General features: G+C 41.5%; 2 protein-coding genes across 3 annotated transcripts in view; both read left to right on the top strand.

Moving 5' to 3' along the window:
- Positions 1–5,882: 5,882 nt before the first annotated feature.
- Positions 5,883–14,659, top strand: LOC307026051 (phospholipid scramblase 1). The gene is made up of 7 exons (XM_079661134.1): positions 5,883–6,120; positions 6,967–7,063; positions 8,380–8,422; positions 9,300–9,520; positions 9,612–9,773; positions 12,183–12,344; positions 12,737–14,659. Exons 2-7 carry the CDS (start codon positions 6,989–6,991, stop codon positions 12,764–12,766), a joined length of 693 nt encoding a protein of 230 aa, XP_079517260.1. The 5' UTR covers positions 5,883–6,120; positions 6,967–6,988; the 3' UTR covers positions 12,767–14,659.
- Positions 14,660–21,522: 6,863 nt separating this feature from the next.
- Positions 21,523–27,187, top strand: part of plod2 (procollagen-lysine, 2-oxoglutarate 5-dioxygenase 2) — a 31,338-nt gene continuing 25,673 nt past the window's right edge. Inside the window, exon 1 of one of the 2 annotated variants that reach the window (XM_079661099.1) lies at positions 21,523–21,882. In XM_079661099.1, coding sequence (XP_079517225.1) covers positions 21,780–21,882 — 103 coding nt within the window. In that variant the 5' untranslated portion in view covers positions 21,523–21,779. The remainder of the gene's footprint in view (positions 21,883–27,187) is intronic. The other variant, XM_079661098.1, reaches the window with a different exon arrangement.

The following is a 27,187-nucleotide window of genomic DNA, read 5'->3' on the forward strand; positions in this document are numbered from 1 at the left end:
AGCCAGGCCTCGCTACTGAATTTTAACAGAAACCATGAGAGGGGAGGCTTCTTTAAAGGCTTCTTCAACTGTGACCAACCACCGTCAGCAGTAACCCATGTTATACAGGCCGCAGTTATGACACCCTCAAAGGAGGAGGCAGGCGACAGGGGGGTGGGGGGGGGGGGTTCGAGGGGAACAGGGCCTCAGAAGTTTCCCACCTTCCCTTGAACCGCAGCCCAAACTCTCCGCAGGAGGTGGACAGGGCCGGCTTTGAAAAATAACACCTTTGTGATCCCCAGTGTTTGGGATGGATCGTGCTCTGCAGATGGCTCCGGATAAAGACCGCAGACTAAGCTCCTTAACAACCAAGTTTGTAATTAAAATGATTAGTATCATCTTTATGTTTAAGGTATTTAAGGTGAACTTTGACCGGCGTATACATACAAGAAAACAGCATGAAAATAAGCAGTTGTACACCATTGCCTCCGAACAGAATATGGGCTGCAATTAAGTTATACAGGGAATCCGCCATCTTTGAGAGTTCACACGTGTCCTGCATGTGGCTAGCTAATGGGCGTGAGTGTGAAACTAAGAAGCAGACGTAGAAACAGTAGTCGTTTTGGGGGGGAATACATTCCCTAGGCCCTGCGATGGTTACAGTGTTTCTGCCTCTGAGTCTGAGAGAAGAAAACCGAGCGCTGAACTTCTAACCCCAGATTCAGAATTTTTTTTTAGCTGCAGTTGACAGTCGTTAACCGGCACTTGACAGCGAGCTCACGAAGGGTTGGTGACACTTTCCTGCGGCTCAGAGGGGGTCCTGCAACGATCCGGCCCTCTGTAAAGGTGATCGGCTTGTTGTGTTGTTTTCCTTTCCCTCCTCTTGGCTCTCGCTTTGGAACAGAGCAGGTTTGATCTCTTTCCCACCTCATTTACATCGCTCTGTCGGTGGCTAGCATCATGGAAAGATCGTATAACTCAAAGGCAAATGTCACAGTGCGAGCGTCCAACAGTTAAAAGGTCGATAAGGTCCAACAGTTAAAAGGTCGATAATGAATATCAGTGACAAAAATAATGGGTTTCCTTCCAGCGAAAAAAGGCGTCAGTCGGTCTTTGTTTGAAACTTTTTCCACATCTTTCAGAAGGTTTCTCTACCCTGTGACGTGATGATTGTGTTACAGTGTTCATACTGACACAGCTCGGCTCGCAGAGTCAGCGTGAGTGGGAGCTCCGTGCAGAAGACAGTGCCTGGTGAAGGCTTGTGTTGCCTCCCAAACAGCTGTGGTGCCTCTTTTGTGTTATTTGGAGGGCCTGTTGCCCCTGCTCTATTCAGGGCTTTCACACCAGTCTCACTCACTTCTCACTCCCTGGGTTTCTCCTCACAGGTCATAAATTAAGCAAGGGGAGGTTTGAGATCAGAGAAAAAAGATCAGTCAGGACCTCATTTCAGCTCGTTTCTATCTGTGACACAAAAAGTTTCACAAGCAGCCGTAAGACATGCTACTCGATGTAAAGACAGGTCTGAGGATTAAGTTGAGACGGAGCATTTTGGAGCTTTTCCACTTGGGGCCACACTGCTGTTGACACTATATGTTATTTTAATGAGTGTTGCGGCGTAGTGGTTAATGTGGCTGCAGCTCACGGCTCAGAGGTGCTTCTGGGCTATGGGGGGGCACAATATGGTGACAACCACTGGGATAACTCAAACAGCCTCTCCTGTCAAAACAAAGACTATACTTGAAGTGGAAGAAGCCGGCAGCGATGCACTTAACGCTAACTGGAGACATCTTCTGCTGCATCTTTCTCATGTGTTTCAATGGACGTCGTTCTAACAATATTCCGTTTTTTTTTTGTCGTGATGGACGTATTGTATTCAGTCAGGTCGCCATACTCGACACAGCCGTGCATACTGTGACAATGACTTAATGACGTGAATAGGGGAAATATTGCACAGTTCACTGGCTTGTATTGCGTGCCATTATCCCTTTGTGAAACAGAAAGATCAAAATTATGAAATATCATGCGACACATGTGGGATCTATTCAGCGCTATCACAAAACTCCCATTGAAAAACGGGTAAATGGCTTTGCATGAGGCTGTGTACAGAACCATATGGACGCCTCCACATCTCCTCATTTCATACATGTTTCTTTTGACATCAATAATGCCTCGGTATCCAGTGGCGTCTGGAACGCATCCAAAACAATTATAAAGTTGCCGTGGAAACTGAGGTCCTGTGCCAGGGTGAGGCATACTGTCTCCGCTCAGATAACCGCATGGAAAGTCACAGCAAACAAAGCACTTGACAGGGGTGCAGAAATGGGAGAAATAAAAAGAGGGAGGGAGGTGAGGGATGGGCAGAGGTGAGGAGACAGAGACGGAATAACAAAGGGGGCGAATGGGGCGCATTTTGGACATCCACAGTTAATGAAAATATGCACAAAAGATTTGATTCCTCTCGTGTTTAGCGGTGTAAATCACACAGATCGTAGTAGAAAACCATTGCAATTGTGATATGTATAATATCTACTCTGCAGATATCATATTTTATATATTTACTTGTTTACATTTTGACTAATTTTAATATATTTTGTTATTATTTGTATTTCATCTACACTACCTTTGCTGCTGTAATGCAGTACATTTCCCCAAAAGTAAGGATTTCTGACAAGTCAGGTTTACTCAGAGTATTATGCTGAGGTTCAGTTAAGGGTTAAGGTGAAGCAGGTACAGTAACGTGTTTGTGTGTACATGAGTGAATATTATCATAGCACACTAACACACAAGCCCTCAGTGACACATGCAATTTGTGTGCAGAAGATTGGGAGCGGTGTAATGTATTGTAACCTTATGCTAACCTAATGAACAAGAGGATGAAAGTGGTGTAATGGAGCCATTTTTACATTCATCTTTAGCCCCCTCATTATGCGGCCGATATGACAACCTCGTTAGGAGTGCACGAAAGATTACCCAAGCGGGTAAAGAGCACCACCTTAACACACAGAAAAACACAAACAGAAAAATTGTAAAACAGGTAGGAATGTAGAGGGCAGACACACACTGTCTCTCTCTCTCTCTCTCTCACACACACACACACACACACACACACACACACACACACACACACACACACACACACACACACACACACACACACACACACACACACACACACACACACACACACACACACACACACACACACACACACACACACACACACACACACACACACACACACACACACACACACACCCCTGGCTCTTGGAGTCAGAAAGACAATCTGACTGGCTTTCAAAGACCCCTGACTGTCTGCTCTGTTGACTCAGATGGGAGCGCAGAGCGCCACCATTTCAGAGTCATTGCATTACCTTGTTTTGATCTCACTGATGAAGAACATGAGTTTCAGGGTTCAGGGGCGAGTCATGGGCTACCAACATGTGATGCAGTGTGTTTAAAGCTTAATGAAAGCACAAAATATGATACATATGTTTGTTGCTGCAGCAGAAAACACACTACTTATAATGCAGGCAGTGTTTTTCTAGGCTGTGTCAGGTCACTGTAAGCAATTATAGTAACATGAATCAATTAAAACGTGTTTTTAGTTGTGTGTGCCTGAAGTGTCAGCAGATCTGTGCGCGAGTCATCGTTTGTTCTCATTAGTGTTTCCTGGAGAAATCAGCAGCGCTTGAGGAAATCAGGTAATTTGTATCCGCAAATAAGGAGACCCGGCCCAACAGCATCGTGTCATTTGTAACAGGGTAGTATTTGCGAGTGTGTATAGTAGTGTGTGTCTGTTTGGGACTATTTGGTTTAACAATGAAAAGGCAATTTGTGCATTAGTCTCAGTAATGGCCATGAGGCCGAGCATCATTAGCTCAACACTGCTCTCCAGTGGATTCAGAGGGAAATAACACTCAAAATGTCAAGTGTTAGTAAAGGTTCAAAATGTTAAAACGTAGCTGTGTTCCTAACGTATTAAGTCTGTAATTTAACTTACTGAAACCACCACTTATTCTCATATAATATGATACATGCAGTACAGCATAACAAAGGAAAATCAGCTCAATTAAATAAAGAGGTAATTGTTTTTGGAGCCAAGGAGGAACTAATAAAAGTATGCACTTGCTCAAAACGAAAAAGTTCAGATATCTAGGTCATGACCTGAATTTCAACACATTAACACAATTAACGAGCCTACTATCACCTTGAGAATATATCCAGTTAAATGACTTCGGCAGGGTTTGGAAAACGTGTCCATGCATTTATCTTCAGTAGACTCATCGACTGTAACAGTTTCTTTACAGCTCTCACTAAAAGATCCAGACAGCTGCAGCTGATTGTGAACGCTGCTGCTCGAGTCCTCACTAACACGGGCTTCCTGTCTGTTAAAGAAGCTTCTGGTTTATAAAGCACTGAAGGGTTTATTCTGACCTCCTGCTACATGATGAACCACCCAAAACCGTTCAGTTATTAGGCTCCAAATATCTGGAACAAACTCCCACAAAACTGCATGTCCTTGTGGGCAGCCGACTGACATGGAGTACAGCTCCGTCTTTACATCTGTGAACAATTATTCACCCTCTTTTCTAGGGATGGGAACACATGTGTCTTCCATGACATGCAATTTGCTAAAATAAAGTAGATGTAACTAAATATCTGTTTGACATCTGATATTAGGGCTGGATACATCGTGTCGTGACGATAATCGCGTTATGCGCATGCGCGATATTTTTTTAGATTTTTTTTTTTTTTTAGCACGTGCGATATTAAGTGGCCAAATGAACTCAAACACGTCATGTTACAATTATTTTGCTGCTTGCTACAAAAAGGAAAACCCGCACGGCTCTCATGTCAGGGGTTCTTGAGTGAGTGACAGGTTCTGCATGCACAGCAAACCACCAATCACAATCATTCTTGATCAGATCACAGCAGGATAACCGAGTTAGCTCAGCTTGTTGCTCTGATAACTTAAGATCCAGAAGTCCGTGACTAAAATCCTTCATCCGGTTAAATATCACTAAAAAAATACAAATTTTATATCATTAAAGTTAAAAAAAGGATGGTTTGCGGACAAAAAAACCCTGACTTTTCTTCAATTCCTGTATTTTTTCATACGGCAATATATATCGAAGGGGGAACAAATATCGCAATGTCCGTTTTTTCCAATATCGTGCAGCCCGATATTATAAATATACCTTTAGCAAAAGAGCAATGCTATTCCTGAAGGACAGCATTCATTTTGTTTTTACAGTATGTTAGTGGCTGCACATATTCCACATTCACATTGTGTTAATATACAAATGTGGGTTTTTTCAAGACATTTATTGCGGTATGTGTCCTATTTATCTGCACAGACTTAATTTCGAACTCTAAGAATAGGTTGAAAGTCTTTAAATTGTCTTCCCATGCTACTTTTAATATGATTGTATACAAGGATATGTGTCACCAAAATCTACTCAAATCACCAAAAGGAAAAGTTCTTATTTCAAAAAGTGTAAAAGAACTGTACTTAAATACTACTTTCACATACTTGTACATTACTTGAGTATTTCAATTGTACGCTACATATACCTCTACTTGACTACATTTCCAAGGCAATACATGTCTATTTTACTCAACTTTAATTATTAAACACGAATAGTTACTAGCTCTGATGCAGTAGTATGACTTAGAGATAATTATGTAAACCTTTAAACTCTTAACGTGTTATGCTATTGTTGACATCGAGCCTAGAAGATGGAAAATATGAATGATGTTGATTTTTCTGTTGAATATTTGTTGTCTGTTAATGTTACTATACATTTGTCTGAAACAAGCACAATAATGATGTGTAATCAGAAACACCAGGGAAAAACAAATAACTGCTGTAAATGAATAAACCAATGCAACATTTTCCTTTTGCGTATTTCAAACTATTAAAAAAATGCACAATATGACTTAAATATAGATAGATATGTTCTATTATATTCAGCTCTATACTCTCCTCTGTTCTGTTAAACGCTATTCTACAATCCTTGCTTCTCATTGGCGCACGTAAAAGGGAAGTAGGATGATGTCGACCAATCAGATCAGCGTCGTATTCCAGAGGCTTGTTTCCGGAGTGGCCTGTTATTATTCTGAGCAGCACATGAAATAACGGTGAGTATTTCTGATTCCGATTAAAAAAAACAGTCTGTTTTTATGGAAAATAAGAAGTGTTGACGTCACTTTTAACAACTCGACGTGTTGTTTGAATGACAACTACGCTTAGAAATCCACCGCGTGCGCGTTTATAGCTTGCAAACATCCCACCCCTCAGTATCATCAGTCAGGAGAGAGCTACATATTGGAGATAAACCGTGCAGCCCGTGTGGGTTCAGGCCTGTTGTTTGCGCGTAATCCTAGAAAGACGATTTGTAATGGTGGTCTTCCCGTCTGAAGCTTCCAGAAACACCCGAGATTATCCGTGCTTCTGCAGCCCCCTCCCAGCTTCAATCCGTGCTTACATCGCAAAAAGGGCCGGGCCACATGAGAACAAGGGGGGCTTCTTGATGTCCATCCAATACGTTTTGTTGCTATACGTATGGTTTTATTGTCTCGTGCTTTTACATGTTTTCTTTTGTCCTATCGGTTTTGTCTAAATGTATTTATGCTGCTTTTTATATATTTATTGATGTGCAGCACTTTGGTCAAGTCTGTTGTTTTTATTAAAGCCTGTAGGCCTACCTAATGCTCGGTTTGACTGAGCATCCATGTGTTCTTTATTTCACTTTCGTTTCTCCATGTTCTCATTGTTGCTATTGTTGTACATCTTACAGGATGATAATGGTTGACCTCATGTTCTGTTTCCGCCTTTTTAATCCATCTAAAAGCACTTTGTAACTGTTTTGAGAAGTGCTGTTTAAATAAAGTTATTATTATTTGTTTTATTGGCTCGTGTGTCACCCTAAAAAAAGGCACAAGATGGCGCTAAATCTTAGCTTTAATCACTGCTTTTATCGACAGGTCTCCCTTCAAGTCCATCAAAATGGATATGTATGAAGTGCCTGTGCCCAACCAGGAAATACCCGGATGTCCACCAGGGTTAGAATACCTGACTCAGGTAACAATAGCTAGTTGTATGTAATGTATATGTATGGAACACTTGCATGGGGACTGCGGTGGAAATAGCCTTATCTCTGTATGTTGCTTCAGAGTTCAAGTATTACAATGTGTTAAATCATTTAAGTTTTGAGTTTGTTGCAAATTTAAAAAAATGTTGCATATAAGTGCCTTCTGGTCAAGTGGCCTTTGCATTTCTCAATATGTCATATTAGGATAAACACGGATGTCATAAATTACCATGGCAACAGCTCGATCCTATTCAAGTGTTCCAGTTACAGCGTGCACAATACCATGGAAACTATCCTTTATGAATTCAATGATGTACACATGTGCTCTTCCTAATGCAATGAGTCTGAAAGTTGTCTATGAAGAAGCTCAATTGCCTAATATGTGTTTTTTTTTCTCTCTCTCTCTCTCTCTCTCTCTCTCTCTCTCTCTCTCCTCTCTCTCTCTCTCTCTCTCTCTCTCTCTCTCTCTCTCTCTCTCTCTCTCTCTCTCTCTCTCTCTCTCTCTCTCTCTCTCTCTCTCTCTCTCTCTCTCTCTCTCTCTCTCTCTCTCTCTCTCTCTCTCGCCCATCGCCCCACATGGATCACACACAATACATGTTCAGTGTCTGTTCTTTGTATATCTCCTGCAGTGTTTCATGTATACCAGTAGTCTGATACAATATGTACAGTTTGAAAGGGTGTTAAATGAAAGTTGGTGATGATGAATGGTTTTTATGTTAATGTAATAGCAGTTAAAACGGGACCGCAAACACCAAAGTAAGGGGGGGGGGGAACGAAGACAACGGGAGGGTTAAACGGCAGAGAATATTAGAAAGTGCACGTTCTCTATAATTCCCTAAATCATGATCATCACCCGACATGTTTGAATTTAAATGTCCCCACATGTCCATTGGCAGTAGAAAATGAAGAAGCAGCTATACCACCTCCTTTCCAAGTCTTTTCAAAACATCCTAAATGTGAATATACACATATTGTAATGCTCAGATGCAACAAATGATGGGTCTTCATTGAATGAAAGGTTGACGCGCCACAGTAGGCAAAGCACACGTGTAAATAATTGAACGAATGAAAGCTTTATTCCATGAAGCAGCTCAAGTGTCAGGCCTCAAGGATCAATGCCCTAATGTTAGCGATAACACCTAGGACCTTTAGGAGAGGGGAGTTCCTCAACACTCCTGCAGATTTAAAGCCTTACAACTAGCTAGAGAAATACACACACTGGACATGAATAAGAATTGACTCTAAGGCCCTCCCCTCCAACTACACCACCCCACTGAACTGTGTATGTGGTTCTCTTTCCTCCTAGGTGGATCAGCTCCTCATCAAACAGAAAGTTGAGCTTGCTGAAGGTAAAGTATTTGTACGTAAATCAGTTCTGCTGCTAGTTATGTTAAGTACCAACTCTATCTCCAAAGAACTAACGTGTCCAATGTTGTGAATGGAGACAAAACAAAGACATGCAAGAACAAATACTGATATTCAGGTGACAAAAATACTCGTTTGGGTTTAGTAAGAGTTCACGTTTGGCTTAAAAAATGAAGGTTTGTAATTTAAGTTATAAAGATACACGAAGACGTTGCCTTTTTGTTTCACACGATACCTTAAACCAGGGGTTCCCATCTTTTCAGCCCGCGACCCCCAAAATAACAGTGCTAGAGACTGGCGACCCCCTGTCGACGGACGGGCGGACGGGTGCTAGTGAATTAATTTCAGAAAAAAACAAAAAAAAGTTTGAGAAACACTGCGCTAGTGGATTGTCAAAGAAAAAAATGTCTATGCAAACGTTATTATTAATAATAATTTAAAAAAAATTATTAAAAAAATTAATCCATTGTTTTTTATAAAAAAAATGTTTTTAATTATCCATTTTTATTTTGTAATCATCTCGCGACCCCCACTTTGGGAAGGTTGTGGGTTCGATCCCAGCCCATGCAGTCAACATGTCGATGTATCCTTGGGCAAGATACTTAACCCTGAGTTACTCCCGATGGCCAACGGTGTGTGAGTGTTAGGTCCTATAGTAACGTACACTGCTCTGTATGAATGGGTGAACGACATGTAGTCTGTAAAGCTCTTTGAGGGGTCTTAGAGACTGGAGAAAGCACTTTATAAGTACAGTCCATTTACCATTTAGTAATCCTTAAGAGACTTTTGAGTTAAGATGGGTTTTGCAGGTTTTGTCTTGATAACACTGACATATCTTTACGTATCGTTCCTCCTATGCAGCCCTGATTGGTTTTGAAAGTAACAACAAGTATGAGATCCGTAACAGCATGGGTCAGGATGTGTTCTACGCTCTGGAGGAGAACGACTGTCTGACTCGACAGTGCTGCGGTCCCATGCGCTCCTTCACCATCAACGTCGTGGACAACAACGGACAGAAGGTCATCACCATCACCAGACCGCTGAACTGCACGGCTTGCTGCTGCCCCTGCTGCCTACAAGAGGTGAGCCAAACTCACACTATGTCCATTAAGTCCAGTGTTGGGAGGATATGAGGACTAATCCCACTCTGGTCTCCCATAACCCCTCACTCAGCTGGAGGTGCAGGCTCCCCCTGGGAACACAGTGGGGTACGTTAGACAACAGTGGCACCCGTTCAACCCCAAATTCATCGTGTCGGACGAAAACAACGAGCCTGTGCTGAAGATCAACGGGCCCTTCTGTGGGTGGAGCTGCCTGCCAGATGTTGACTTTGAGGTGGGTTCATCGAAACTCAGAAAATCCATTAAAGGTCCCTATTACTGTTTTCATTACTTTATTATAGGTCTCAGACATATACACAACATGTCTCTGAAGTGTTTGTCTCCAAACACCAAACAGATCATTGCAGCATTACCCATAATCCCCTCTGTTTCAGCCCTGTTTCAAAAGTGCTGATTCTCTGTCTGTTACTTTAGATGAAAATAAGGACCCCCTCCCCACGCCCCTCTGAGAGACATTTAGTTACAAAGAACTCAATGGTGCTCTAGGAGGACATTCAGGTGATAAGGTGGGGGGGGGTTACCTTGGTTGCTGATTGGCTAATGGTTACACAAGACAAAACATCGTTATGACATCATAAAGTGGCCAAAATCTGATCAGCTCATTTTCAGACAGGTTTTTATAGAAATGGATCAAAAAGAGAGAGAATCTTTGTTCCTGAAACTTTCAGAGTCTCTTTCCACAGAGGGGACACATGTTGATGTAGAAGAGACATGGAGAAGAGGGGACACATGTTGATTTAGAAGAGACATGAAGAAGAGGGGACACATGTTGATGTAGAAGAGACATGGAGAAGAGGGGACACATGTTGATGTAGAAGAGACATGAAGAAGAGGGGACACATGTTGATGTAGAAGAGACATGAAGAAGAGGGGACACATGTTGATGTAGAAGAGACATGAAGAAGAGGGGACACATGTTGATGTAGAAGAGACATGAAGAAGAGGGGACACATGTTGATGTAGAAGAGACATGAAGAAGAGGGGACACATGTTGATGTAGAAGAGACATGGAGAAGAGGGGACACATGTTGATGTAGAAGAGACATGGAGAAGAGGGGACACATGTTGATATAGAAGAGACATGGAGAAGAGGGGACACATGTTGATGTAGAAGAGATATGAAGAAGAGGGGACACATGTTGATGTAGAAGAGACATGGAGAAGAGGGGACACATGTTGATGTAGAAGAGACATGAAGAAGAGGGGACACATGTTGATGTAGAAGAGACATGGAGAAGAGGGGACACATGTTGATGTAGAAGAGACATGAAGAAGAGGGGACACATGTTGATGTAGAAGAGACATGAATTAGAGGGGACACATGTTGATGTAGAAGAGACATGAAGAAGAGGGGACACATGTTGATGTAGAAGAGACATGGAGAAGAGGGGACACATGTTGATGTAGAAGAGACATGAATTAGAGGGGACACATGTTGATGTAGAAGAGACATGAAGAAGAGGGGACACATGTTGATGTAGAAGAGACATGGAGAAGAGGGGACACATGTTGATGTAGAAGAGACATGAATTAGAGGGGACACATGTTGATGTAGAAGAGACATGAAGAACAGGGGACACATGTTGATGTAGAAGAGACATGAATTAGAGGGGACACATGTAGATGTAGAAGAGACATGAAGAAGAGGGGACACATGTTGATGTAGAAGAGACACGGAGAAGAGGGGACACATGTTGATGTAGAAGAGACACGAAGAAGAGGGGACACATGTTGATGTAGAAGAGACATGAAGAAGAGGGGACACATGTTGATGTAGAAGAGACACGGAGAAGAGGGGACACATGTTGATGTAGAAGAGACATGAAGAAGAGGGGACACATGTTGATGTAGAAGAGACATGAAGAAGAGGGGACACATGTTGATGTAGAGACATGAAGAAGAGGGGACACATGTTGATGTAGAAGAGACATGAAGAAGAGGGGACACATGTTGATGTAGAAGAGACATGAAGAAGAGGGGACACATGTTGATGTAGAAGAGACATGAAGAAGAGGGGACACATGTTGATGTCGAAGAGACATGAAGAAGAGGGGACACATGTTGATGTAGAAGAGACATGGAGAAGAGGGGACACATGTTGATGTAGAAGAGACATGGAGAAGAGGGGACACATGTTGATGTAGGAGAGACATGAAGAAGAGGGGACACATGTTGATGTAGAAGAGACACGGAGAAGAGGGGACACATGTTGATGTAGAAGAGACATGAAGAAGAGGGAACACATGTTGATGTAGAAGAGACATGAAGAAGAGGGGACACATGTTGATGTAGAAGAGACATGAAGAAGAGGGGACACATGCTGGAGCAGGAAATATGTTTCCAATCAGAGCGGGTCTTAGTCTGGATCGAGCCGTCGCACAGAGCGGCCATTGTTGCACGCTCAGCTGGTTTTATTAGATTGAGCTGTGAAGGGGATTTGGGTCAACGATTGAGACCTTTTGCAAGACCCAGAGAAGGGGGAACTGAAGCGTGATATTACCATGGAAGCTCCTCTCTTGCAGCTTTGAAGTTATTACTAGGACAGAAAATTCAAGTTGACACGACATTATGAATATTCCCAAGGTCACCCTACAGTAAAACGTGATGGATTGATCTTCCTCAGATTTTGACGATGGACGAAGTCACCCAGATCGGGAAGATCAGTAAGCAGTGGACAGGACTTCTTCGGGAAGTCTTCACAGATTCAGACAACTTTGGTATCCAGTTCCCCATGGACCTGGACGTGAAGATGAAGGCTACTATGATCGGAGCCTGTTTTCTCATCGTGAGTAAAGTCTTTGCTGTTGGTCAACGTCAAAACAGCAAGTTTTAGATTCTCTCACAGCAAAACAAGAGTTACAATTCTGAAATAACAGAAGCAGTCAACTCACGTTCTCCCTGGTAGTCGGAAACTTCCTGTACCTACCACTTAATGCACCACTTAGCCTACATTATGTGGGAAACGTGACCTGAAACCCCCCCCCATCACCACAAATGCAAAACAGCTTCTTTCTTAGCACACCACATGAGCTAAAGTGCTAAACTCTTAAGACGTTGAGTTGGCTGGGACATATCAGGGAATCATCTATACCCTTATATCTTAACATTCATTCTGTGTGACCATCATGCATCATGTCTTTGCCTTTAACACGTTCTTCTTGGTGTTTCTCCACACAGGACTTCATGTTCTTTGAATCGAACAACTAGGAGCCAAACAGGATATTCATGTAATCATTTCTGGAAAGCCATGATCAGAACAAAACGCCCGAACATAGAACAACCTCTGGACCAGATGTTTTAGGAAGGGACTACCGAAACGTACCTTAATGTTGCAGTTTTGCATGAACAATGATTTAGAAAGGTTTGTTTTAGTCTTGGCTGCTCAGGTAAGCTGTGAGTGCAAAGTGCAATCTTTCTAGACAAAGCTTTATTTGTGTGTACTACTTTCGCTTATGTAGGCCCCGAACTACGGTGGCCTACATGTGCAAACACCAGCTCAAAAACATTTCCATTGCGAGAAACGAGCTACAGCTTCAGATCGTAATGAATATTGAGTTACTACTGAAGACACTTGAATATTAGGATACCGTCCTTATATCAGCAAAAGGGAACACCATGCAGGCAAGAGCTTTTATACAGGGAGTACTTTAGGAGTGCTTAGCCAAAAAGCACTTATGTAATTTGGTCAGATCAATAGTCAACATGTTAATATAATGCTCTTAGCTATATTGTGCAGTTTTTAGTGTAGATAAGCTTTTATTGATTTATATATTTTGGTCATGTGTGTGTGCTCTGCTTTATACGATTGTATGTGTGCTGCTATGAATGTGTGTAACTGAAGCATCATAAGCGTACTATAATATTTGTAATGCCATCACAGTTATGCATTATCATTACTGAACGGAGGGGTTGTGGCTGTGCGCCCCGTCTTGTCCACACGAGGGAGCTAGCTTTTCATTTTAGGAGAATCCCTGCTTATGCCATAAAGTTTTTATTGGGGAATTAGTTGTATTTTTTTTGGACACACTCAGGTTGGAATGCATGCGGCTGTGTATTGTGATTTTAGCTACTGCTGGCACCAGGGACAGACACCTGCACCTCGTACTATGGATATAATGGAGTAATCTTTTGGGGGGATTTTGTTCATCAACTCATCAAATAAAGGGGTAAACATTTTTTTTTTTAATCAAACCATTACAGTAGTGGGAAGTAACAAAGCACTCAAGTACCAAACTTATTTAGATATAATTGGACTTAGAACTTCTACTCCACTACAGTTATTTAAAAATCACTTTTTACATATTAAAACGTGCGATTTGCATAAATAATAACACTAATAGCATCATTATATACAAATACAAACCGGTATTAGAATCATAAATTGGCTCCGGATTGACGTACTACAATATTAAAATGCCCTGACATGTATAATACAAAAATAATAGGATAACAAATGTATTATTGTGAAAATAGTTATTTCTACTTAAGTAACATGTTGAATTTAAGACTTTCCCTTTAATGGAGGATCATATATATCTACTTTTAACTGTAGTGAATGATCTTGATATGATATAAACTATTTTCCAACATCACGGTCATTATATGATGTCAATTGTGTTTCAGGGAAATGAGAAGTAAACATACATTTGAAGTTATTTTCTAATATTTAGTGTTTTCTTTTTGAATGAAGTATAATACACTGCCATTTTGAAAAGCTTGTCTTTCATAAATGTTCTTGTGTCATGTGTTTGATTATTGCCCCTCTTTATGAGCTAATTTTCAGTCATCACAACTTCCGTTTTTTATTAGAAATCACTTTATTCAAGTGAATTCAGATGAATTTCTTGCCACTAAGATGACCCAGATCATCTCTTGAAAGGGTTAATAGTACGAGGTGCTGGTGCTGCGTCCTCTGAAGGCTCTGCGTTTAAAAGCCAAAAACGGGAGTTCATCTATTCCCACTATGATATAGAAACATAACTTATTCTTCTACTTTTGCACTAACACTTTGAACTAATTTGTGTAATGTGATGAATGCAAACTCTGTGAGCTTAGCTTAAGTTGTGCAAATATATTACGAAAATAAAAAACATATTGAGACGTGTGCAGTTTCCTTTTTAACCAAATCCATTTTGCCTCAAAACAGGAACCCTCAAAAAGGAAAATGCTTTTACATCAGTGCCCACAGGCCTTTCAATCATACTTGCCAACCCTCCCGATTTTCGCGGGAGACTCCCGGTTTCATTGCCCTCTCCCGGTTTCCTCCCGGGGTCATATTTCTCCCGCATTTCTCCCGATTTCTGACAAAATCAGATTTACTCAGGACTGTTTCCACTCGGACTTTAATACAGCTACACCATTGTTTGGTTTCCCTGGTAGCGCGTCTCTTTAGTAGCGCGCGCAACTGACAGTCTGAGAGGGTGAGGAAGATAGTCACAGAAAAAAGAACAAGAATCGACAACTCTACTCTCTGCTCACTCCTTTCCATCAAGGATGGTGCTACAGGCCGCAAGACAGTGCACTTACAACTACAATAAGCATGGTAATGTTAATCTAATACAGCTCCGGCGACCCCGCGACCCCCCTCCCCCTCTCAAGGTTGGCAAGTAGGCTATGCTTTCAATATAGCTTAACAGTGAGTTTTACAATCGTCATACCTTGTAAATGTTCACGTAAATCCACTCTGGTTTGCTTGTTAATTATCGGAGTTCACCAGCTGCTTTAATGGCTACCTTCACCTTTTTTTACAGCAATTTTCTCTGCGGAAATCCAGCCTGCGGGGTAATTGATTGGGCCGATTACATCAAACACAGATGTCCTTGAAGGACAACATGAAAAGGGAAATTAGTACATTTATTTTTCAGCTTTTTCCAAGGAAGCTATTAACCTGCAGCAGTTAACCTTGGGTGCAACCTAAAGAAGTCTCATTAAAACGGCCCTTTAAGCTTTTTTTAATCACACATCAATGAAAAGAGTAACTGACTGAAGAGGCTTGAAGTGCTGCAGATTGTAAAGGTGCATCCACTCGTTTTTCCTTACCTTTTTACACCTGTGACCATTCTTTTATTTGATTAATGGAAGATCAAAATCTCCGTATTGTGGAAATATGCTACATTTGTCCTGCTGGTGTCAATGGGTTCATGTCGGTCCACCTCAGAATTGTGGGATGTTTCTTATACAACATACTTGTGGGCCCAGATCACGCTAAGTTTTACAATTCACAACCGAGTTTCTGTGAGTTACGCAAAGCCTCTTTTGGGTGATAATGATAGTTTTACACATTGCCAGTGGAAATATGACTTGGCTGCACTGACTGCTAATCAAGCTGTGGTTAGAAAACAATGAACAGCTTTTACATAGAGGGCCAGAGGGAGGATGGATAAGGATTACGCACAACTATTTGGTTTCAGTTGTGGGAAAATCTCTCAGTCCTGTCACAGAGTTGCTCAATGCAGGTCTCCCACTATATGTTACAAATGGATTCAAAAGGTCTAAAGTTAAGTAATCTTGAATTTATATCAAACGACAAACCGTTGGATCACACCAGCACTGATGCTAAATCACGCCAAGGGCATAACGTTAGGCAACAATGGCTCTCATAAAATCTGTCCACTGAGAGACAGCCTAATTACTCATAAACGCTTCTGAGGTAGTTGTTGCTACATTAGGTGTTTCTAGGACAACATTATGGCCATTATGAAAAAACATACCATATCGTTGCTGGCAATAACTTGATCTTCTAAACAAACCAAACGACCAAAAGACAACCCCAACATGCATACTCTTAAAAGACACTTTTTCTTTTGTACCATCTGTATATTGACTGGCTTGATGTGTGCTGGCTTCATTTGACATGGTACATTTGGTGCTTGGTTGGTACCTCTCACACCCCACATTTTAAATTGACTTCAGTGGGAACTTTCCCCAACTTAAAGTGAGTACAGAAACAGCTGTGGTGGACAAAGATGAATGTTTAACTGCAATGTGTTCCTCCTTTTTGAATAGACTGTGGAGACTTCCTTAGGGCTCACCCCGAGTGGTAATCTATAACTAGATGTCAGATATAATCCTCCAGACCCCACAGCAGAAATGTCACTGACGTCAATCTAACAGAGAGTTACTGCCGGAAAAGTAACCGATTGGGAAAGATACAGATGTTTTCAACAGCTTCAGTATGCAAGAGTTAGCTTTAACACCCCGTGTATTAGACTTCCTTTCTAATCGAGACCATATCAGCCTTAATGCGTGATCATTTAAAATAACTGCACGTCTTTAAAAATGCCAGAATTGGTTAGTTTGACGATTTGGAGTCAAAAACAACTTGGACATGCTTTGCCTCTGTGATTAAAGGAGTAACTTCCAAGCTTCTTGCTGTATTGTGTTCACACTATGACACAGGAGCTGAAACTTGTATTGTTTGTTTCATGTAATTGCTGGGTTGAATAGCGTTGGCATTGTAAAGGCTGATTGTTGTCTGGACAGTCTTGTAACTATCACGATGCATCAGTGAAACCAGAGTCTTTACAAAACCAATGTTTAATAGCCAAGATGGAAGGAAAAATAAACTCCTCTGATTACTTTTATTGCCCAACACACAGCGAGAGATAAACAGAGAGTGGTTCGCTCACTAGGCTCAACAACACATGTGCAAAATGCAGCCTCGAGACGCAGCAAACTCACACAATGCGGGGGAGGGAAAGCAGATGTAAACTACAGAACTGGGGGGCGGTTGTTTAATTTGGCCTTGAACAAATCAAGCACTGTTCGACCCCATCAACACGGTGTCCTAAAAGTGATGCTCAATAATAGTTTGTAGGGAACATACTGCTGCCTAAATTGCAACTGCAAACACTCAACATTTGTTAACCTGCTGTGCATGCTCCTTGGTAATTATTAATATGTGTACATGCAGACACATCTAGCGGTAAAGTGTTATATATCTGAGCTTAACCCATACATCTGGCAGCAACTGCTATGCAAAGGAGTCACAACCCGTCTTTGTTTGTTGCAACCTGAGCTCCTGAATCCTTTGTTTTGGTAACCAGCGGTTTATTTAGTGCGAGTGAGACCCTCCCTTTGAAACTAACGGCTTTAAAGACACCGAAAGACCCCCCACACATAGCATCGTAAAAGCAACATGGCAGGGTTCAGCCTTCAGCTAAACCCAGGTAGCTGCACATTGGGTTACAGGGAGGTCGCTCTGCAGATCAAAACAATAGCTATTTACCTCCAACTGATGCGAGCCCAGTGTACTACCCTCTTCGCTTCATGGGTTACTGCTGTTGTTAATCCCGTTGTGTCTTCAGTGGTCACTTTCTCAGGTGGTTTTGAATGTGGTGTTTAAGGGGATAGTCATATCAACAAATGGAAAGGATCTGATTAAGAGATGTCACAGTTCTGAGCTTACTGTATAATCATCAATCCTGACCAGCAAACTCTAATTGAATGGCTCATATAAAGATATCACCCTTTTCAAATGAAAGAAAAGACACGTAGGCCACAATATTGCCTCCAACTGCATTCAAGTTAGAAGACTGAAAGCATATTTTTGAAGGGGATGAAGGCGGCTTTAGAAGGACAGTTAATGCATGGTTTGACCCTCTTCTCCTCAACCTACCATGGGTGTTTCTTTTCAAGCCTTGTGGGTTTAACAAGGCCATCTAATGATGACATTCAAATGAGAGGCAAGCAGACGTGGTCGTTATGTGTAATTTTCAAGGAGCACTGCCCACAGAAAGCTCTTTCTCTGCAGTAGTAATGCAATTTTGCAAGCATGAAAATCACAGTTTTGTAAATCTCCAGTCAATAAAACATCCTGCTCAAGTGTTTACGGTAAAATAATGTTGGTAGTCTGGGACAAAGGAAGGCAGACCGCCCGCCCACGACGAAGGTGAATGAATCCATGGTTAATCTCTTTTTCCTTTTGTGGCCAGACTCTGGGGTGGAATAAAAAATGTACTTGCTGTGCTTGTTAATGTGCCTCTTTGGTGTCAGACTGAACGTGGTGTTGATGAAACCCCCACCCAGAAAACCCTAGACCACACCCCTGATGGTCTCGTAAGTGGGACCACGTAGACAGGATGACGTCAAGATCATTCCCAGGAAGACGATCTGATGTGGGGGGAAAGCAGCGCTGCCCTCTCCATTGATCTGGACTAGTCATTTCACTTCTTGCCGAGGGATCAAAGCGTTCGGGGGTAAAAATAAAACCCATTCTTTAACAATCATAACGCAATTGTGGGTTTTTCCAGGCAAGGTTTAGGGGACGAAATGTCTAGGATTTGTGACTCACCAGTGCAATTGCAAAACCATCCGGTGGCACCACCAAAAGAGGGTTGCTTCGGAAATAGAAGGAAATCTAAGGTGTGTCCCGACCACAGGCAGTTATGTCATTTTGGATACGATATCTCCTCGAGCAGAACACTTTACGGCCAATAGGAGACGATGAGGAAGTGGAATCTGAGTCATTCAAGAAGTGTTGGCATTATCAATATGCTGTTGAGGATAAGAAGAGAAGAATACAATGGAGTTTGCAAAATGAAAAATGTCTTTCTTTATATCCTCAAATGCAGCGGTTCAGTTTCTGGAGTAACTTTTTAAAATGCAATCTCAAACAACAACAGTGCTATGGAGAAAGGAACCGATATTTAGACTGTGATACATGTGAGTAAAGTTTCCATTGGCTAAAACTCTACTAAAATAATGACGTTTCCTTCGACTAAAACTAGAAAAAACACGCTATGGCTGTAAGTGAAATCAAAGTATTACGGGCGGTCATTAAGACGGATCAGTGAATGAGCAGAGGAACAATTTCAGCCTTATTTTACCATGTGTCCCTTTTCCCCCCTCATCGGAAAAATGTAGTTGTACTCTAATATTTGCTTTCCTTTATAGTCTGCCTCCTTAATGAATCATCTGTTATTTTAATTCCATCTTAAATTAAATATAAAAAGTTCACAGTGTCTCCAAAACAGTGCTTCAAATAGAGGACGGTCTATTGATGTCACTGTTTATCCAGTGTGGGCTGGAAGAGTTTTATTTAGCGCTGAAATAAGCCACAATTAAAAAAGCAGGCTCCAGCGCACACCACCTGCGTCTGAGCATCCTTTTAAGGTTTGGTAAACAGCAGTATTTAGCTGTGAGTTAATGTGTGCCGCAGTCCAAAGTCTGCTACCTTCTGCAGAATGACTGAGGAGACGGGGTAATTATGCGCAGGTGTCCTGATCAGTTCTGAATGTTCCATTTTGTGTCATTACATGTAATTCACTCACCCACACCACATGCATCCCATATTAAAATGTCATCGATGCACTCGGTTCTTGTCACATTTCTTTTCAAATCTTGACTTGGAAAGAGAGAAGATGAAATTATGTCCTCATGTTTATATTATCATCAATAGTTCTCTGATGGGATATTAAACTGCTCCTATAAACTCTGGACATGTAGTCTGGGTGTAATCAAACCCAGAGCACATTTATTTCTATGGCCTTTCCACATGTTTGGTGGGTGTTCAGCCAGTGGGCTTAATTCCTACCACACGCTGCCAACATGCGACCACTAACACTTATATTTTCCAGCTGTCGAGAGTTCCCACTAACCCACGGGGCAAAAATGAAATGTTAGATGTGTGTCACCGAGTCGTGAAATTACACTTTCTTTAATGTTTATTTTGAGTGCAAGCAAAAATAATTGATACTTTGGTTCATTCTGTGTTTGTCCGAGCTTCACAGACACGATGCCCAAGACTTAAAGAGTCCATTTTCTCATGACCCACTAACTTCCGTTAAATGCTGAATCACTGTAAGCACAAGTCCAGGTCTTTATGTTGCGTTTTCTGGCATTGGGTCTACATTTTCGAGGTTTATCAGGGCCTCTGGAAAAGAAGTAATTCATCTCATAAACTCTGGCTTCTGCTCTTTCCGCACGAAACCGGTGATGTCATTAAGTAAAACAATCTGCTCACTGGCAGTCAGACGGGAATGGTTTTGCACCGGGGGGCATGTCTGTTACGCCTAATAAGGAATGGGAGACACACGAGACAAAGCATCAGTTTGAAGCCTGGATATACTGAGAGACAAACATGCAATGCAATCGTTGATGGAAGCTAAATGAAATGTTGGCTTTCTGTTTCCCTCTTCACTTCTCTCTCTGTGTTTCACCGCTGCAAGGAAGCAGGACCAACATCTGAAGCATCAGGTGTCACTTCAATATCCTGTCGCTGGTTAGAAGAGGGATGGTTTTTCTTTTGTGCTGTGTGGAAAACAATGTGTAATTCCACTGGCAGAAACTTAAAGAGGCCCTATTCTGATTTTTGGGAATGTTCCCTTTCCGGTAGTGTGTGTATAATTTATTTAGAGAAAAATAAAGAGCTTTTTGAACATAAAAGCATGGAGACATGTCACAGTAGAGACACCACATACTGATATCAACGTGAAAATGAGCAGAATAGAGCTGAGTTGTAATTGAGAAAAATATGATTATGAATATATTAATTTTAAAAATGTGATTTATGACACATTAAAAGGAACTTACAACAAAAATGCTCACAACTCAATAATCTATATAATATTACGTTATTTTTTTAATTAAAGAAACATGCTGCTTCTGATACCTTAAGTACATTTTGTAGTTTGATTTGAAACTGAAGTATTTCTACTTTAAATTAGGTAAAGCATCTGAATGATTTACTACTCATACAAATCATTTTAATACTAAATATCCGTAAAGAAAACACTACAAAACAAATATCACAATAACTTGTGTCAAAATATCGCATTTGAAATGATTTAAAACTGCATATTTTGTAGTTTTATTCACCCATTTCCCATAATGAGTCTGAATGGAAAGTCTCTTATGAGCATGTAAAGGGGAGTATTGTTGGTCAGGGGGAGGGGAGCCTGGGGGAGGGCTGTGGAACAGTAAAAGGGGTGGGAGGGGGAGGTGGGGGATTCAAATACAGCTGTGCTTACTCACACTTTGCGCAGGACGTGCCTGTGTCAGGGTGAACACCGTTATCTCTCACCGGGAGCAGCCTCACCATAAAGGAACCAAGCCTCGCAGAACTCAAACTCCCGGAGCTCAGCCTGAACTTCACACCCACTGGAGAGTTTTTATTTCATTATTTCTTTTTTAATACCGTGAGAGTGCACATATCGAGCCTGCAGGGCTTTCCGGACGGTCACGCGCACTCTGTTCGGGAAACACACGCACAATAACAGACATGGAGTACCTCAAATTTTGTTTTGTGTTTTCTTGCTGGGTGAAGTTTGCACTTTGTGTCTTCTCTACTGATGCTCCTCAACCTCCTGCGGCTATTCCTAAAGGTAAGACACTCTGCGCAAACACACGCATACTTTTACTTTTTTTTGTTTGTTGCATATGTAGGATTAATTGGAAAGTCGCATGAAGTTACTGTCTGGGCTCCAAGAGGCGCATGTTGCATGCCTGTGGCTCCCTGTGCGTGAATCTGTCAAACGCTGTCGGTGCGTAAAATTACAAGATAGTGAACCGTCTGCGGTTTCTCACCATCCTGATTTTATTTGTTTAACTTTGGCTGCGCGCAGCTCCGACTTTTATGCGTTACATGGCAGGCTGTAAAATATCAGAGATAAATAACCAACCGACTGGAGAGGAGACTTCCACTTGTTGAATTTAGACTTTAGCAACCATGCAATTATTTTGTAATGATTTCCTATGAATCAGAATAAAAGGTTTTATTTTATTTTAACAGCAAAAAAGCAATTACGTGCCTGAGAAAGCGAGATAATTGAAAGATAATCGAGATAATTTAAACCGTGACATTGACTTGTTGCCATGATGTCCCTGATACTAAATTACTCCAAATTACCCTGAAATCATTTAAGTTAAACACATCTATTTATACAGTCACGTGGCGTCTTGTAAAGAGCTGCAAACAACAACATAAGTGGGTACATGTGTGTGTGTTTAATACCAGTGTTGGTGTCATAAGTGCTGTGGGTTTATGTGTAAATTTAGTCTTGAAATGTAGGGTTTTAATGGTGGATGTTGATGGGGGAGGCAGGCTAAAGGGCACAACAGCTGCCTTCAGTCCCCACAGGTTTGATTTGTCCACACACACACACACACACACACACACACACACACACACACACACACACACACACACACACACACACACACACACACACACACACACACACACACACACACACACACACACACACACACACACACACACACACACACACACACACACACACACACACACACACACACACACACACCAGAGTGTCCACATTAACTTTACAAGGGTCACAATGTTTGCTTATGAAAGCTGTGTTAGTTCACCTGCATGGGGGGATTATATCAGGAGGTAAGAGTGATGCAGCTTGTTGGGATTTATACAGTAAACCCACTTAATCTCTAATGAATGGTTTTCGAGGTATAAGGGAGGCTGTGGCTCAGTGGGTAGTGTGCTGGATTTCGAATCAAGGGATAGCAAGTTCAAGTCCCACTGCAGACAAAAAAAGCATCCAACAAATGACATGTAATGTAATAACAGATTTTATATTACCATGCACACTTTATAATAATCAATTATTTTAATACGATTATGCTTGAATGTGTTCCTGCAGCTCATATTCCTTAAGATGTAACCAGGTGCCATATATGCAAAGAACAGTTTTAAGTATATGAAGCACTGCCTTAACTCAAATAAAGATGTTTATAACTTGCAATATTAAAATGGCAGAAACAAGAGAAATTCAGAATGATTAGATTTTTGTTGGAAAGAAAAAGAGGTCACATTTAATTTACAATGTTCCAGTCTTATAATTCCAAAAGGAATATCATGCATGGATGTTTCAGCAAGCAACTCCCTCAGTGCGCAAAACTGTGATCAAGCTTTTGCAATTTCTTTATGTAAGCAAATACTTCTACTCTACCAAAGGCATTTTGATGCTTTGAAAGAAGGACTTGTGAGTATTCAATAAAACAGTTTGAGCAGGAAAACATCGGTTCATTTGAAGCACAAAAACCCAATTTCCAAACCCATTTGTTTCTGACTGGGACATCATGAAGACACTCTCTAGTTCACCAATTATCTGCACTTTCTTGGAGTCTAATAGTGGTAAGCAAGGCACCAAAATGAATATACATTATTCCACATGTCCAGATTTGTGTTGAATGCCACCTGTGCAAGTTAGTGTTGGTTCACACGTCCTTCAGATTCTGATACACCTCCGCCAACTCCACTGTAAAAACCACAACTGTTGTAGCACGGATGTGAAAGGCCTGATCCAGCAGGAAAAAGGGGGCATTAGAGAGAAAGAAAGCCCTCTGCCCAGATCTCACCTACGTGCACCTTGCCAGTCTGCGAGCAGCGGACGTGGCTGTTAGTCTGTCGGCTCGGAAAGTTACAAAAATTGGGCGGTGCAGACCCCCACTGTCCCGCCACCTGAAAGGAGCCTTTCACTTACTCCTGACTGTGTGAACAGCACTTCTGACAGGCTGTGTATTAGGTTTACATGTAGCTCTTGTGGTGCGAGTGTAAACCACTGAGTTGCTTTCAGGGTCATTCCCTTAGTAACATCAAAACTATCAAATGATATTTAGAAATATGGTGATTACTAGCAGCATTACAATGTTAGAAGAGACCTTTCCCAGAACTCACTGACGTGTCAACAGGGAGAATTTTATAGACAAGAGAAGGAAACTCCACCTAAACTTGTATTCTGTATAATTGTGCTGTCTATGCCTATATCATTTCAGTCTAACAAACTAACAAACCCTGCTGGCAGTCCAAACATGCAATCAGGCCTCCGAACATTGTCACTATGTCACCACAGCGTCGGTACAGTGCCTCCTTTCAACCAAATATGTCTCTTTTTCTGAGCCTTGTCTGAAGTATTCTGCCAACTATCAACTGGCCAAAATAGGGTCAGCAGGATATCAAGCGGAGAGTTCCCATGATGCAATGTCTTTCTCTTAAGCAAGAAAACAGATGGCATTTCAGCAAGGTTGTTATAGTTACAGTACAGCTATCTCATTGTGTTAGCTAGCAAGGCTTTCAGTGGTGGCGGATGTGCAACAGTGGGATTTAAGCAGCTGTTGAATTCTGGCAGGGGTGATACAGCGAGCAGGGTCTACTGTGACAAGTATTTTCAACCTTTTTTTAGGTCACATTATTAACAATGGCCCTATTGTTCATATCAGTGTGTAGTGTCTCTACTTTAAAGAGTCCTCTCCTGCGGATGTTCAGGTGTATATCAGTATGTAGTGTCTCTACTTTAAAGAGTCCTCTCCTGCTGATGTTCAGGTGTATATCAGTATGTAGTGTCTCTACTTTAAAGAGTCCTCTCCTGCTGATGTTCAGGTGTATATCAGTATGTAGTGTCTCTGCTTTAAAGAGTCCTCTCCTGCTGATGTTCAGGTGTATATCAGTATGTAGTGTCTCTACTGGGACATGTCTTCATGCTTTAATGTTCAAAAAGCTCTTTATTGTTCTCTTACTGCCTGTGCCCAGTCTGCTCCGATTGGTTAGCTGGCCGGCTCTGTTGTGATTGGTCAACAGCTTAGAGATGTCCCGCCCCTTTGCCTCTCACGCACAATGTGTTGTAGCGCCATCCATATGGCATACAACATATAATAGGGCCTCTTTAAATATACAAACGCTGGGATATTTATTGCAATATTTAATTGTGACACCATTTTCGAAAATAGCTACAGGACAATGAAAGGAGAGAAATGGCTGTAAGGCAAAGAGACTATTGCAGTAAAAAACAAGCTAACAATCATCAGAAGTAAAGGCAGGACCAACTCAGTAGCGCTGGACTGTTCCCATCAGAGGAAATGGCCGCCCTGAGTGTGATCATTTCCCCTGACAGTAAACAGCATGCCATAAACTAGAACCAATTATCTGTTATTTCATAATAAATTACAGGTGTTTTTGTAAAAGAATTATTCTTGAATCAAAATGACGTGAGGACTAAATTGTTTCCTGGCTCAGTGCGGGTGACATCATGCCACATCCTAGGCAGAAGGACCTGTGGTTGGACATGTGTCGTTAAAGACAGGCTTTTTCTACAGCCGCACCGTGATGGAAACGGTGCGTTGTGTCTATTATAGAAAATAACCCTCGTTTGAAATAATGACTGTGAGCATTAAGTGCTCTCGTACCTTTTGTATCTCTAATTTCGAGACTTAAGCTAAAAACAAACACATGGAGTTAACACCTAGCAAGAGGTAAATGTGTTTTTTAAATGAAAATGTATGTCTCCAGGTCGAGACGCCTCTGAATCCTGGCTTTTAGTTATGAAAGAGCTATTTCTGAGCTGAAGCCGCTTGTAGTTATATTAAACACTAATGCATTTTAAAGCTGGAAAATCTCAAGAAGTAATTGAGGGTTGGGGAGCACGCTATGTTTAGCTCAGGGCTGAGAGTTGGATGGATGGCGGAGTTACTAGTAGAGTAGTCAAATAGGATAATAGGAATACAAAGAGGGAGACTTATAGATTTTCTTATCCATTATATCCATCCTTTATTGATTCGGTCTTATAGACAAATCCACAGATGGGTTTTCGGAGTCTTTGTGCAGATACTTCAACAGGTCTGCTTCCTGGATCACTCCACCAGATTTGAGGGGGGACTATTTAATGTGCAACACTATGAATGCCTTCCTGGAGGGACGGTCTGATAATGTGCCTTATTCTTTAACAGTTTTAAATCCCTGTTTAGCCGTACGCCCAACAACTGTCCCGTTGTTGTTTCTAATGGAAAATGTTTTTAAAACTCAACAAGCTTAGCTCCATGTGGTAGACCGATTAAACACATTTCACCAAAACAAGAGCCGTAAGAGAACATTAGATTTATACTCACCACCAGGTGTCCATGAACAGGACTCCAAGTGGATAATGAGGACGCTCCATCACTGCTGGAGAAGCAGCAGCTGTTTGCTATTGCAGAAATGAAGCTCTGTGGCCAACACATTTATGATACTAAACAAGTGTCTAGCCAGATTATCTCCACTCAACTAATCCAAGTAATGAAGCCATTTCTTTGCCATGTAGTAAAGTATCAGCAAATGCAGCGTTAACGTACCCTTCACTGCACACAAGGACATGACACTTGCCCTTTTATACTGTATTTAGCAAAAATGGATGTGAATAACTCTTCGCAGGTCTTTGTGGATAGGGATAATATATTTGTCTCTGCTTACACACTGACTTCTTCAAAATGCTTCTGTGTTTCCTTCTTTAGCTGTTGTGTAATAAATAGTACACTGACTATTTGGCTTTTGTCCCTTTAATCTCCTAAAGTGTTTCATTTACTCACTCAGGCGGCCAATGCTGACATAAATCATGCATTACAAACCAACACATTACAGAATGATTGTATCTTATAAATGTCCTCTGAGGCAAGGCAGGAGTTAGGAACTCTACAACATTCACTTTTAGAGAAAACAGTCTTCAGGATGGGAAGGGTGTTTGTTACGTTAAATAAAACAACGAGGGGTTTCAGCTGCATAATGGGCTGAAATGCTGGCACAGCTCAAAGGCTCATGCCCAGCTATGAAGGTTACATTCCTGAGTCTGTTTCACTCTACATGTACCCTGACGATTCCCCTTTCCCAATCTCAGTTCAACGGCT

The sequence above is a fragment of the Notothenia rossii genome (genome assembly GCF_949606895.1).
Source record: "Notothenia rossii genome assembly, chromosome: 12".
NCBI classification, from domain to species: Eukaryota; Metazoa; Chordata; class Actinopteri; order Perciformes; family Nototheniidae; genus Notothenia; species Notothenia rossii.

Coding starts and splice junctions, on each gene's coding strand:
- LOC307026051 (XM_079661134.1), top strand. CDS start 6,989: ATGGATATGTATGAAGTGCCTGTGCCCAACCAGGAAATACCCGGATGT. Junction 7,064..8,379: donor GGTTAGAATACCTGACTCAG/GTAACAATAGCT, acceptor CTTTCCTCCTAG/GTGGATCAGCTCCTCATCAA. Junction 9,774..12,182: donor TGCCAGATGTTGACTTTGAG/GTGGGTTCATCG, acceptor GATCTTCCTCAG/ATTTTGACGATGGACGAAGT.